Source organism: Cannabis sativa, chromosome 6 (genome assembly GCF_029168945.1).
Source record: "Cannabis sativa cultivar Pink pepper isolate KNU-18-1 chromosome 6, ASM2916894v1, whole genome shotgun sequence".
NCBI classification, from domain to species: domain Eukaryota; kingdom Viridiplantae; phylum Streptophyta; class Magnoliopsida; order Rosales; family Cannabaceae; genus Cannabis; species Cannabis sativa.
Window position 1 is genome coordinate 65,269,141 of NC_083606.1, and position 13,768 is coordinate 65,282,908.

General features: G+C 35.3%; 3 protein-coding genes across 3 annotated transcripts; 1 reads left to right on the forward strand and 2 right to left on the reverse strand.

Annotated features, from left to right (window-relative positions):
* Positions 1-459: 459 nt before the first annotated feature.
* On the reverse strand, positions 460-2,963 carry LOC133039347 (uncharacterized). The gene is made up of 4 exons (XM_061118220.1): positions 2,579-2,963; positions 2,293-2,484; positions 2,035-2,205; positions 460-525 (listed from the first exon to the last, which is right to left on the reverse strand). Exons 1-4 carry the CDS (start codon positions 2,768-2,770, stop codon positions 460-462), a joined length of 621 nt encoding a protein of 206 aa, XP_060974203.1. The 5' UTR covers positions 2,771-2,963.
* A 371-nt stretch (positions 2,964-3,334) lies between these two features.
* On the reverse strand, positions 3,335-5,361 carry LOC133039348 (uncharacterized). The gene is made up of 2 exons (XM_061118221.1): positions 4,871-5,361; positions 3,335-4,039 (listed from the first exon to the last, which is right to left on the reverse strand). Exon 2 carries the CDS (start codon positions 4,037-4,039, stop codon positions 3,335-3,337), a length of 705 nt encoding a protein of 234 aa, XP_060974204.1. The 5' UTR covers positions 4,871-5,361.
* Positions 5,362-6,284: 923 nt separating this feature from the next.
* On the forward strand, positions 6,285-10,973 carry LOC115724962 (probable protein phosphatase 2C 9). Its single transcript, XM_030654348.2, has 6 exons — positions 6,285-6,643; positions 6,885-6,974; positions 7,654-7,893; positions 8,020-8,296; positions 10,154-10,308; positions 10,397-10,973. Exons 2-6 carry the CDS (start codon positions 6,936-6,938, stop codon positions 10,535-10,537), a joined length of 852 nt encoding a protein of 283 aa, XP_030510208.1. The 5' UTR covers positions 6,285-6,643; positions 6,885-6,935; the 3' UTR covers positions 10,538-10,973.
* The last annotated feature ends 2,795 nt before the right edge of the window (positions 10,974-13,768 follow it).

A 13,768-nucleotide genomic window follows, 5' to 3' on the forward strand; every position in this document is an offset into this window, starting at 1 on the left:
AAGGCTAAAGACATACAGAGGGACATGTTTGACAACTACGGTATCGGTATGAGTTATGTGAAGGCGTGGAGGTGCGGGGAGATGGGACTTACGTATGCTAGGGGTACGCCCGAGTTTTCATACATGAAGCTTCCCGGGTACTTGTACATGCCGGAACGAAGAATCCGGAGTACCATTACTGACTTTTACTTAGAGGATGAGCGGTTCAAGTACTGTTTTATATCACTCGGTGCATGTAGAAGAGGCTTTTCTTTTTGTCGTCCTGTTTTGAGTATCGATGGCACCTTCTTGAAGACGAAGTACGGCGGTATAATGTTAGTTGCTGTGGCATACGATGCGAACAACCAATTGTTGCCGGTTGCTTATGGTATCGTTGACAGTGAGAATAACGACTCCTGGACGTATTTCTTACAGAAGTTGAGGGTAGCAATTGGCGTGGTTGAGAACTTAGTGTTTGTGTCAGATAGGCATCAAAGCATTGATCATGCTGTTGAACTCGTTTTTCCCGGCGATCCACTGTGCATGCTATCACCACATTGTTATGAACGTTAACGCCAAATTCAAGACTGATGCTTTTCACAACCAAATATATAATGTTGCTTACGCATGGTCGAAGACTGAATGCGATAGAGAGTTCGAGAAGCTTAGAAAGATGAATCCGGCCATCGCTGCATATGTGGAGAGTATAGGGTTTGAGAAGTGGGCTCACCCTTATTGTTTGGGCGATAGATACAACATCATGACGAGCAACGCCGCCGAAAGCTTCAATAGTGTCACGGAAGAGTTCGTGAAATATCCAATAACTACTTTGGTTGAATTTATCAGGTTCACACTCCAATCGTGGTTCGCTGATCGCCTCGAAAATGCTGACAAATGTGCTACCCCTTTGGCCACGCTCTTCGAAAAAAACTTGGCAAAAATTCATGAAAATGCAAGGTATAGGCGCGTCCAACGAAATGGAGCCAATTTGTATAACGTTGGTAGGGGACCTAACGGTGAAAGAGGTGGTGATGTGAATCTAGTTGAAAAAACATGCACCTGCGGCGTGTTCACGTTATTGAAACTCCCTTGCCTTCATGCATGTGCCGCGGCATTGAAAACGAACACAAGTGTGTACACGCTTTGCTCACCTTATTATTCAAAAGAAACGTGGAGGAAGATTTACGATGATACCATCAATCTCGCTGGTGACGAGGATGATTGGGTTCTCCCTAACACATCAAGAATATGAAAGTTGGGGTACCTGTGGAAAAGAAGCACGTAGGTCGTCCAAGAAAAAGCAACGGCCGGAAGAAGACGGAGAACCGTTTCCCGTCCGAGTGATAAAAAGGTTCTCGTACCACGAAACCGCTCGCCGTGGTGCTTCGAGCCACAACAGAGCAACATGCAAAGCCCGCATCTGAGGCGTCTTGTACGTATTCGTTGGGAAATTTGATATATTGTAATGATGCATATTTTGTCATAGTTATTTTTGTTGAGGTTGAATATTTTTCAAATATTTTAATTATTTTTAGGTTTAATAGTTATTTTTGTTGAATAATGTTGATATTTTATATTTGAAACCACGTATAATTATCAAAATTTGAACGAAAAGAAAATCTATATATACATAACTGTAATGTTAATTACACAAAATATACAATGTCCCAATAATTACACATATAATCGGCGACATTTTGGTAAAATAAATCGACACACCACCGTTGACGAAACATGGCTATCCTGCAGCGTCACATCGGTCAATCCACGCTGCATCATGAGATGCTCCACATACTCAATGCTATACACGCCACAATCACCACTAAATGCAAAATAAAATGTAAAGTCAGTCTAACGTAAAACATATTTTAATACTATAGTACTTTTTTATCGCTATGTACACAGTTGCCGACTTCGGAACTAAGTCGTGAGTGGCTCGAGTCGCGTGCATTTTTGGAAGCACCGTGATGTCACCGTTAGCTAACGCCATGATCCGGTTGTTATGTGGAAATTCCCCGGTTGCAAGGATTAGCGAGGGCGGCGGTTCGACCAAACCTTCAAGATGGGTTCCATGGCGGTCCAATGACGTACGCCGGAATCACGGTCGTAGACATTAATTTTCCACGGCTCTATGTCGACTTCAATCGTGACCCGGTGTCTTGCCGTGGGAAGGTGCGTAACGAAGTAAATAAACTCGTTACCCCTCCATCTCTCAAAGACTTGGGACTGTAATTACAGAGAACAACGAAACAATTAACAAACCATAATAATCTTCCCAAACAATTAACATTTAAAATCTTACTAAAACAATACCTTATGAAACCCTGTGCAGTAGTCCAGGATATATTCCTCCCATTTAAAGTTTTTCCTCGGACCCTTGTGGCTCGTCCATGCACTGCTGATCATGGCGGTCACGAATGTGGAGAGAATGATACCCTTCTGAGGAAATGTCAGTGGATAGTCGGTGCGTCGCCTCCTCAGCATATGCATTGCTGCATCTATATGCTGCATATAAACGGAAATGTCAGTTACACAAAAAAATATATTAATTGCACATAAAGTTGTAAAGTGAAGTAATATTATAAAATACTTTACTTACGTCATCTGTAAGCCATTCCTTTGGTGTGAGCATTATCCAAAAGAATCCTGGACCGTAATCACCACTTCTCAAATCCCGAAGTCGGTGGTTCGGAATGAGTCCAACACACCACTTTCGGAAAGTGGTTAACAATTTCTCATCCGGTGGCTCCAGGGGATCAAAAGTCGAAGATGGCCTATGTCTCCTCTTCATCTCCGTATAGTCACCGAACCATACAGGAGGCTTTCTCTTCCTCTTCCGACTCTTAACCACTACAGGTTGTGCCTCTATGGACAGAATCTCACCCTGCGACTCGGTGTCATGTACATGGATAAGAGGTTGTGCCTCGATCGGAGTCGCTGGAGCTCCCTCATAAGGATCGTAATCGTCGGGGAAGACCTCATCCTCTTCTACCGGGGGTGAAGCACGGTGGTGGTGGGGTAGATGGATCCGCTGGGGCCTCCGTCTTGAAGGCCGTCGTTGGCGGACGATTCAACATGGCCAATATGTGTCTGAGCTGCTCCATAATTACGTTCTGACCACCCTTCAGCTCTACATGGCTGGTCTCGTATGCCTTCTTCAGCTCGACATGAGCAGCATACAGACCCTGAGTGTCACCCTCGATCCTATCCAACCGAGCCACTAAATCAGTGTACTCGGCACCCCGAACGCCTGATGAAGATGGTGCACTGGGCTGAGGTTCTGAACCAGTGGCCTGAAAATATATATATCAAAAAAATACGGTAAGCATACGATATCTAAGTATGTGAGGCGTGATCAGCGCGTTGGCCTTCTGAAAATATATACATCCGAACTCAGCTTCTTCTCGTAGTTGGCCTTCTGTTTCACCATGTCTTTCTGAAGCGAGTGCATGAGTCTGGCGAATGAGTGCTTCCCCCAAGGAATCCGGAAGAAGAACTCGAGGTCTTCCACATATCTAAGTATGTGAGGCGTGATCAGCGCGTTGGCCTCGCGGCCCAGAAGCACTGACTCCACAAACAAGCACAAGCCGAGCTTGTACAAGTCTTCCGGGTTCTGGCAGTTTGTGAACTGAAGTTGGAGTGCTTCTGTCTTCACACTATCAGACCGGTTGAAATATTTGTTGATCAATCGGTCTGACCCCGAGCGCGCGACCTGCGCAGCCTTCTCCTCTTCTGTTGGCCCCGAGGAGAAGTCCAAACCCGTAATGAGTGCAAACTCCAGCACCCCGAATCGGACCTCCTTTCGACCAACATAAAACCTCATCCTCAACTCCTCCTGAGCATCCACTTTCATTTTGTGGAGCATCAGCTGGTGAAATAACACCGAGGAGAATGTCAGTGGTACGGCATTCCAGAAGCTCCCGAAACGGCTTTCCTTCGCCGTGTTGTTAAGGTTGAACTCCTCAAACCGAGCTTTAATTTTTGCAAAAATTCCAGTGCCCCTATATGTGACGCGACCAGTGAAATGCTCGGGTGCTGGAATAATGAGTCTGGGAGCCATCTGAAAAAACAAAAAACAAATCAATATAACTGCCACAAAAATTAAAAAAATAGTCGACATAACATCGACATCATGTCGATATTCTGTCGACATTATCAAACAGTAAGTATGCAAAATTTGGTCGACAAACAGTCGACATACTGTCGACATGTTGTCGACATTATCACAGAAACAGTATAAAATAACATTGTGGACAACATACATAACAATAGTCGACAAGATATCGACATAAGGTAGATATCCTATCGATATTATAGACCTCCACTATTATTCCAAATAAGGTCGACATCCTATCGACATACCAATGATATCCTATCGACATACACTAACATATATCAACTACGTAACAATAGTCGACAAGATATCGACATAAGGTAGATATCCTATCGATATTATAGACCTCCACTTTTATTCCAAATAAGGTCGACATCTTATCGACATACCAATGATATCCTATCGACATACACTAACATATATCAACTACATAACAATAGTCGACAAGATATCGACATAAGGTAGATATCCTATCGATATTATAGACCTCCACTTTTATTCCAAATAAGGTCGACATCCTATCGACATACCAATGATATCCTATCGACATACACTAACAACACAGACTCAAACACTTTCAATCTTGTCGACATTATATCGATAACCTATTGACAAGTCATCGACAACTTGTTTGAACAATAAAACACTACTGATTAACATGCAGAAAAACAAGCACAAGTTCGTATACACATCCTAAAACAATCTAATCAGAATAACATACACAAATTCCCATCCAATTCTATGAAAATTTTATTTTTTAATAAGAAAAAAACTTACCTTTGACTGTTCGTGGTTTTGGGGACGACCTCTGTTCTGGTTCGTGGCTACGACCTCTGAAAATTGGTTGGGTTCCAATGTCGGCCGTGGGTGTGGGTGGGTTGGGTTCCAATGTCGAGAGCAATAGGCAGAGAAAGAGAGAAAGAGAGAACGAGAATAGTGTGAACTGCGTGAGGGTTGGGTCAGGGTCAGGGTCGTGGGTGGCCGGACTGGGGTCGTGGTCGTGGACTGCGTTGTTGGGTCGTTGGGTCGTTGGGTCGTCGTCGTGGAGTAACGTTCGAAAGATGTAAACGACAGAGAGGGAAAGAGAGGGAATAGCAAACGACAGAGAGAGAAAGAGAGAGTGAGAGGGAAAGACGGAAAGAGAGAGAAAGAATAGGAAAATTAAATTTGAGGGGTATTTTGGGTACAAATGAGTAATAGTGGAATTAATTTGTATAAATTAGTGGAGGGTATATATTTTGAAATGGGGTATTTTATTAGGGTCAATTAATGAAATTTCCCTTTTAAAAAGATAAAATAAAGCATAGGTGAGGATAAGAATAATATTTTGGAAAAGAAAAACGGACTAACCAAGGTTCTTAGAAAAAAAAATTATTAAAAATAAATATATATTTTTAGGTGATTTTATAATGCAATCTTTAAAAGTATTAATGCACTATCTACTTGTTTCAACACTTAGAAAAAAAATTTAGTCTAATATCTTTTTCATATTCATATAATGTTGTTTAAGATATTACAAAATTTTGAAAAATTCGGAAAAATTTAAAATATACGAAACAATATTCAAACAGTCTATTTTCACACTGTATAAAATAAAATAATCACGAGTGCAACACACTGCTTGAACGTAATTTTCAGCGTGTTAAATTTTTTCGAATTTCTTAAAATTTTGCAGGATGTCTTAAATAACTATAATTTACATGAAAATGAGGAAAAATTTGACTAAAAAATTATTTCAAATACTAAAAAAGAGTTGTATTAGTGTATCTCTTTTAAAGAGTGCACTATAAAATTCTATAAAATTAAAAATAAATATTAAATTCTTACAGGAAAAAGAATAAAAATAATAAAAAAACAAAAAAGAAGTGGCTGACTTTGTAAAGAAAGGGTAGCAAGGTCGTCTGTGGGTGACCCCACATTAAAGAGAGAGAGACAGAGAGAGAAGACCAAACCCAAAGGCCCAATTCATTTGATCAAATCTATGAAACCTCAAAAACATAAACAGCTGTAAGTAATAATCAAACAAGCAGTGTCAGTAAAACTAATAATTTATATATATTGCTTTTAAAAATAATAATAATAATAATAATAATAATAATAATATATAGTTTTATTTTTAATTATTAATTAATAAAATAATAACATAAAATATAAAAACAAACAAACAAAAAATAAAAAGTAAAAATAGAACTGCAAAGTCAATAAGGGCAAGCTCTGCCTTTTGGCAGCCATTCTAAGACTTCACCCCCAAAAACAAAAACTAGAACGGTTACATCTTCAACCATTCCATATTACACATCTCTACATATTATTTTGTTTTAGAAAAAAAAATATAATAAAGAAATATATTTTATATCTATTTTTTTAACTTTCTTATTTGGTTTTTTTTTTATATATATATATATATAATTAATAAATTGTTATGTGTCTTAGTGGTTGTTGTATATAATTATCTCTATAGTAGTTTTCTCTCAAGAGAAAGAGTCAAAAATCGATAATTCAAGTCTTCTGCAGCTTTGTTTCTGGAAAAAATAGTAGATTGGTGGATCGGTAAGTAAATTTCTTGACTACCCATTTGTTAATTAAATCTTCTTTGATGTTTTTGTTTATTATTTTTTCTAAAATATTACTTTTTGATGATGGGTTTTGTTTCTATTTTATGATCAGATTTTTTTTTTTCGTTGATGTTTGTTATTTGTGGATATGCAGAAGAGTTATCTTTTTTTTTTTTCATTTTTTTTTTTTTTCATATGATTTTATTTTATTAAGTTTTGTTGTTTTTAATTTGCAGAAGTGGTCGATGTTGAATAATACAGGGAGAGCTTGAGGTGGGTTGGATTTTATGGATAATCTATGTTGCTTCAATTCTGTCTATTCTCAGGTGAGACTTTTGTGTTCTTACTTTTACTTTGTATATATTCATAAATCTATATATATATATATATATATAATTCCTTGAATATATGGGGGTGTTAATATATTTAAGGAGATTTTGATTATTGTATCATGCTATTTTGTGTTTCTCTTTATAATATTCAATCCTAATTTTAGGCAAGTTCCAATTTGTGCATTCTATGCATATGTATACCACTTTTGACTTGTCTTGCCTTTTGTGTTATTTTACTACATAGAGGGCTCCTATTTCGGGAATTTTTTTCTTAATGTATTCAAGAGTGAAACTAGCATGATATCTATGGAACATCATCTATAACATGCTCCTATTTTTACAGCAGTTTTGAAAATTCCAAGTGAAATGAATGCTTTATGTAAAATATGTTGGAAATTTTAGAAGGTAATGATGGTCTTTGTCTTGATGGTCCTTGTTCATCATATGTTATGGAATGTTTCAAGTGATTGCTGAAATCTTTTCAATCGATTTGGCAAACAAACCCGCCAGATTTAGGAACATGTCTTCAACTCAATTGTGTTTCTGCCTGTAGAGTTCATGTTATCTTTTTTAGCTTGTTTCTTTTGTTCCAACTTCTCTTTTTGATGTTTACAACTTCTGCAATTTCTTATGCACTTTGTTTTCATTTCCCTAACTTTACTATCCATGCCAGGTTGTTGGGGGACGGTCTTCATGTAGCTCCGGGAAGGGCAGGAGCCATCAGGCCTCGGTCAAGTATGGGTTCAGCCTGGTTAAAGGAAAAGCAAATCATCCCATGGAAGACTATCATGTAGCCAAATTTGTTCAAATGCAAGGACATGAACTTGGACTATTTGCTATATATGATGGGCATTTGGGAGATAGTGTACCTGCTTATCTACAAAAGAACTTATTTTCTAATATCTTAAAGGATGTGAGTCATTGGCTTCATATTGTTGAAGGGTTTTTTTTTTTTTTTTTCTAAGGTTATTTATACGATTTTGGAAGTGTACAAGTCAAATAAGGGATGCTTATACATAGGTTTTCTAATGAATTGCAGGAAGAGTTCTGGACCGATCCCAGCAGGTCCATTTCTAAGGCCTATGAGAGAACAGACCAGGCTATTCTTTCTCACAGCCCAGACTTGGGACGAGGAGGATCCACGGCAGTTACTGCCATTTTGATAGACAACCGAAAGTTATGGATTGCCAACGTCGGAGACTCACGAGCAGTTCTCTCAAAGAAAGGACAGGCAGTTCAGATGACAATTGATCATGAACCTAACACTGAGCGTGGTAGCATTGAGAACCGAGGTGGCTTCGTCTCAAACATGCCAGGTTGTTTGACTAATCCAGAGGTCTATGGCATATGTTCATGTTAGTATGTTCCTTGCATTTCACGGGGAGGAGTAAAGTATTCATTTGCAAAACTATATCAGCCCTTGGCCCATGCATTCATTCAAATTATCAAAATTTTTATAGTGGTGCAGTGGTCTATCTAGCCTTGATCTATATTTTAGATTGAGACTAGCTTAGTTTGGATTGAATTATAACGTCACTTAGGATTACTGAAGGCCTAAAATGAATATGTTTTCCGAGTTTCATTCTATCATTTTGAGGGAATAAGTTTAATCTAGGAAAATCTACTGGGATAGTTCCATGATTAACTTTCAAAAAGTCGGTTTTGTTTATGCAAAACAAAATAATTGAATATTTCAGACTAAGAGAATATAACAAAGGGTGACTGCTATACTCTAGTATGATTAAATTTACACTAGATAAGTCTAACAAAAAGATAATGAAGGTTATTGCTATATGTGATAAAAATTTGCGAGTACATTTTAACGTGCGTACCTTGTTATTATCTGCTGTTGTGGTAAGAAAATTGCAATCCATGAACTGTTTTTTTGATTATTAAATTTATTTGGAAGTATCTTCTCTTACATGCATGTTTGGCAAGTACTGCGTCTATATTGGATATATGTGTTTTTTTTTTGGCAACAAGAGCTTGTTCGGTCTGTTTTCTGTTAACTTTTGCAGTGAAGTTTTCAACTACATCTAAATTTCAGGTTATTTCACTGAATCAACCAAGGGTTTGTTTTCCTATCTGTGGTGGATTATATTGAGATGCATCTGTTTCTTTTATGTTTTAAACAAGTTCTTGTCTGTGTGTGTTTTATACTAAATATTTTAGAAACAACTAAGATCTATACAAATTATATTTTGAGCCACAGTTGTCATTTTTGTTTCCTGTTTTGACATATTTGTTCCATTTATCCAGTTTTGCGTTTTGTTGCATTAACTTCAAGTGAAATTCATTTTGTGTTCTGATTTATTTCAAAATCTTGATTTGTTTTTTTTTACAAAAGAGTTAGTAGTTACCTATTTGTTAAATTGGCTCAGCTGAGGTTTGAATCTCATACCTTAAACTTTCAGCATGTTTTAATTGAGTTATGCTCGAGTATTTCAAACTCTTAGGTGGTGTTTGGTTGGAGGTACTGAAATAGAATGGAATGGAAAGGAAACAATTTTCATCTCATTCCTTTGTTTGGTTGCATTTAAACTTTTCAGCATGTAATTTAAATTTTATTCCATTTCTATTTCTATTCCTATTCCCATTTCCACTCTCATTCATTTTCCTATGTTTTCATTCCTCCCAACCAAACGCCACCTTAGTCTTTATTGACTTTGACTTATTTTCTTTTTTAATTTTTGAGCCACACTCTAGTATTTCAATCTCTTCATTTGACCTAGTAACATTGATATCTCAATGATGTATTTTGGTTAGTATGCCTTAGCAAGAACTATGTTTAATATTTTTTTTTCCAGAGAACTGACACTGTGCCTTTTGCTTAGATATATGGTCAATTAAATACTTTACCAAAATGAAAAGTTTCACATGATGGCATTTTCGGATATTTTATACTCATTTCTGCAAATAAGTTTTTCTTCCAAGTGTTTCACATTTTTGTTATTGATGATATCAACTCCATGGTTCTGTACTTTGATTCATGTCTTTAAATTCCAAGAACATTTTACTAGTTATGTGAAAGTGAAAACGACAGTGCCCGTGTGTGGGATAATATTGGTTAGAGTGAATCCAAAGGAGTACTTGCATGAAATCTTAGTTTGATTTAGCTCATCATCTGTTTTGGTCCTTCATTTTTTTTTTAAAAATTTTGCCTACATTATCAGGAGATGTTGCACGGGTTAATGGGCAGCTGGCAGTTTCTCGAGCATTCGGAGACAAGAATCTTAAGTCACACTTGCGCTCTGATCCCGACATAAAATCTGAAGATATTAACTCAGACGCCGACTTTCTCATCCTTGCAAGTGATGGTTTATGGAAGGTAATTAATCATCCTTTTCCTCCTCAACTTTTCTTTCACAAACAATTACCTTAAAGTTCATGCTCGCCTTCATTTGCCCGAAACTCAGGTTATGTCTAACCAAGAAGCAGTTGATGTTGCAAAAAAGACTAAAGATCCACAGAGGGCAGCGAAACAATTAGCAGCGGAGGCACTAAACAAAGACAGCAAAGATGACATATCAATCGTTGTAGTTCGTTTCAAGGGGTGAAAGACGAAGAAAAATATACTATTTACTAAAGCTTCTGAAATTTGTTTTTCTGGGGTGGTTTTTGCGTCGAACGCAACATTACGTGCCAACCTCAGACTGGAAACTCTCTTAAAGAAAATCAAAGCATAAGTTTGGAATTTGTTTCCAAAGAAGTAGGCTATATATATAATATATATTTGTTTGTAATCTTTTTTCTTTTCTTTTCTTTGCCTTGTAAAATTTAACTTGTTGCTTATAGTTTGTGCGGTTTATATTTACTTTTATTTATTGGTCGTGTAGATACACATACCATCATTTGTCTTCTGTAATTTGCTATGTGACTTCAGTTCAGAGTACTTGGGGAGTTAGTCAGCCCTGCAACTTATATAATTTATGCTTGTAGTGGAGACATGTTTTTTTTTTTTTTATATATAATATACCAAAACAATTCCCTTTATATGAAGGTGACTACAATTGTATATAACTGGTATATGTTTATATATGTATATGAAGCCACTTTTGGAAGAATAACAGTGTTATCTTAGTAACTTCCACGAAAACAACCACAACCAGGGTCATGACTCATGAAAACAGGTGATCACAAGGTCAAGTAAAGGTTGGCTCTCATTAGTTGCTCCAAACATTGATGGGTTATTAGGATCATCATTTGAGGACCCCATATTATGCTTGGGAATTGTGTAACCCGCACAATGACCTTTTGGTGGTAATGGTACAAATCATCAACATGAAGGTCCAAAAAAGTCTTGGTCAACCGAGAAAATGGGTTAGATAACCCATAACCTTGGTGGTAGGAACTAGGAGGATGCTTTTCGAGCCACACTACTAAGATGAATGTATGTCATAGTTGATTGCTTGTTTGTTTACAATGACATCCTCAGCTGACTTGAATCAATTAAGTTCAAGATGATCAAAACATTTTCCTGTCAAATTTCTCACATAAGAGCATCTCGAATAGAGTTATTTAATAGAGTGGTCTTGCTACATATGTAATGTTGTTCAATTTTCAAGATTAATTTTATGTAAAGTGGTGTTTAATATGAACAATGGCTACATGCCATTTTTTTTTTTAATTTTTTCTATTAAAAATACTTCTCTTTTTACTTAAAAAAAAATTATTAATTTAATGTGATGTGGGATCATGGTGGACAACTTTTAGAGTATTTTGTTAAAAAAAGTGACAGATGTTATGTGGCTGAAAAAAAAATAAAAATACAATATCTTAAGATGATGTGTATATTTTGACAACTATAAATATTATCTTCTATTAAAGATGCTCTAAGTGGAAGCCAATTGTGTTTGAGGTGACCAATAGGAAGCTCAGTTCTCTTGATTGGGCCAAGAAACCATGACATGGAGTTCATGGCATCCTTGAGAAGATAACAAATGACTCTATGCTTGGGGTCAAGAGCTCTGAGGAGACTAATCCCAACTTTGGAGAGGAAAGAGCATACCTAGGCCTCATAGAGAAGATTGAAGAGGTTTTTCTTGATGTTTTTGATCCTTCATGAGTTGTTAAGATTATTCTTTCAAGAGTAGTTAAGACTCAAGTAAAAATCAAATTTATAGATCACTTAAAAGAAAACTAAGACGTTTTCCATGGTGCAAACTAGTATGCTAGGACAAACTTAGAAATTTTGTTCAGCGGGACAAAAAAAAAATTAGATGGGAAGTAAATGTAAAAATTAAGACATAATGAAAATTAATTTACAAAAAAAAAGCGTAATGTAGCAAAAAAAGAATATAAAAATACCTAAAAAAAGACTAAATTGTAAATAAAAATTAAAGGAAAGATGGAGAAGAGAAAAGATGGAGAGGAAATTGAAAATTCTTTATGTTGCTTGGTATGTTAGGAAGAGGAAAGATGAATGGGTTAGTTAAAAAAGATGGAGAAGAGGAAAGAGGGAGAGGAAATTGAAAATTCTTTATGTTGCTTGGTATGTTAGGAAGGAGAGAAGATAACTCCACATTCTTTTTGTTTGGTATTGGAGTGATAATAGAAAGGATGGAGAGAGTTTTAATTCTAATATTACTATATTGCCACTTTTTAATATTTTATATTTATATTTAATTTTTAATTTATTATGTTATTGTATTAATATATATTATTTATATTCCATAATCATTATAAAATAGTAATAGTATTAATTAATAATGATTTTTTTATAAATATTATTTCATATCAAGATTATTTATGATAAAATATATAATTTAAAATTAATATGTTTTTTTTTATTATTAAATAATTGTAATGATCTTTTAAAACAATTCCAATAAGAAATGATCAAGAATAAGTAAATGATTCTCAAAATTTAAAAAATATACATATTTTTTTAAAAAAGTAATTGATAAAATATATTTTTTTTCCATATTTTATGAAGGGATAATTATAGAAGGCATATTTTTTATAAAAAAATTACATTTTTTACGTTTAAAGAATTTTTTTTTTACATTTTTACGGTTTCCCATAAAAACAACAAGAAAACTGCATAAAAGTAATATGAAAATAACATCTAAATAATATCAAAACAACAACAAAAAATAACATACAAATAACAAAAATCAACAAGATTACAACATAAAAAAAAATCGTATTTTCTATAAATAAAATAAAAAAATGTAAAAATATTTAAAATTCCGTAAAACTGTATTTTTGTAATTTTTTTTTATTGTTTTTGTGTATTTGTGAAATAATCTCTTTTGTAAAAGGTAAATATGTAATTTTATGAAAAAAGTTGTCTCACCTCCTCCAATGCTTTTTTTTTTTTTTGAGGGGAGGGATGCCCTTAAAGAAAGTAGGGCTGTACAAAAAAATTTGTAAACCGCCCAAATCGAATAATCCGCCCAAACCGAACCGAAAAAACCGATAAAAATTACAAACCGAAATAACCAGAAAAAATTACAAACCGCCCAATCTATTAATTGGGCGGGTTGAAAATAGGTCCAACCCGCCCAATTAAACCGACCAACCCGACCAACCCGATTTTGCACCTTTAATTTTTTTTTTAAACTTTTTAGTTTTTATTATATATAACATAAATAATTAAATATATAATAATATAAAGTTATATACTTAATTATTCGTTTTAAAGTCATATATATGGTGTTGTACTTTGGTGGAATATGATTTTTTTAATTTATCTTTTTAATTTTTATTGATTTTGACTTTAAAACTTTAAAAAAAAAAAAAAAAGTTTGGCCGGTTTGGGCGGGTTAACCCGACCAAACCGCCCA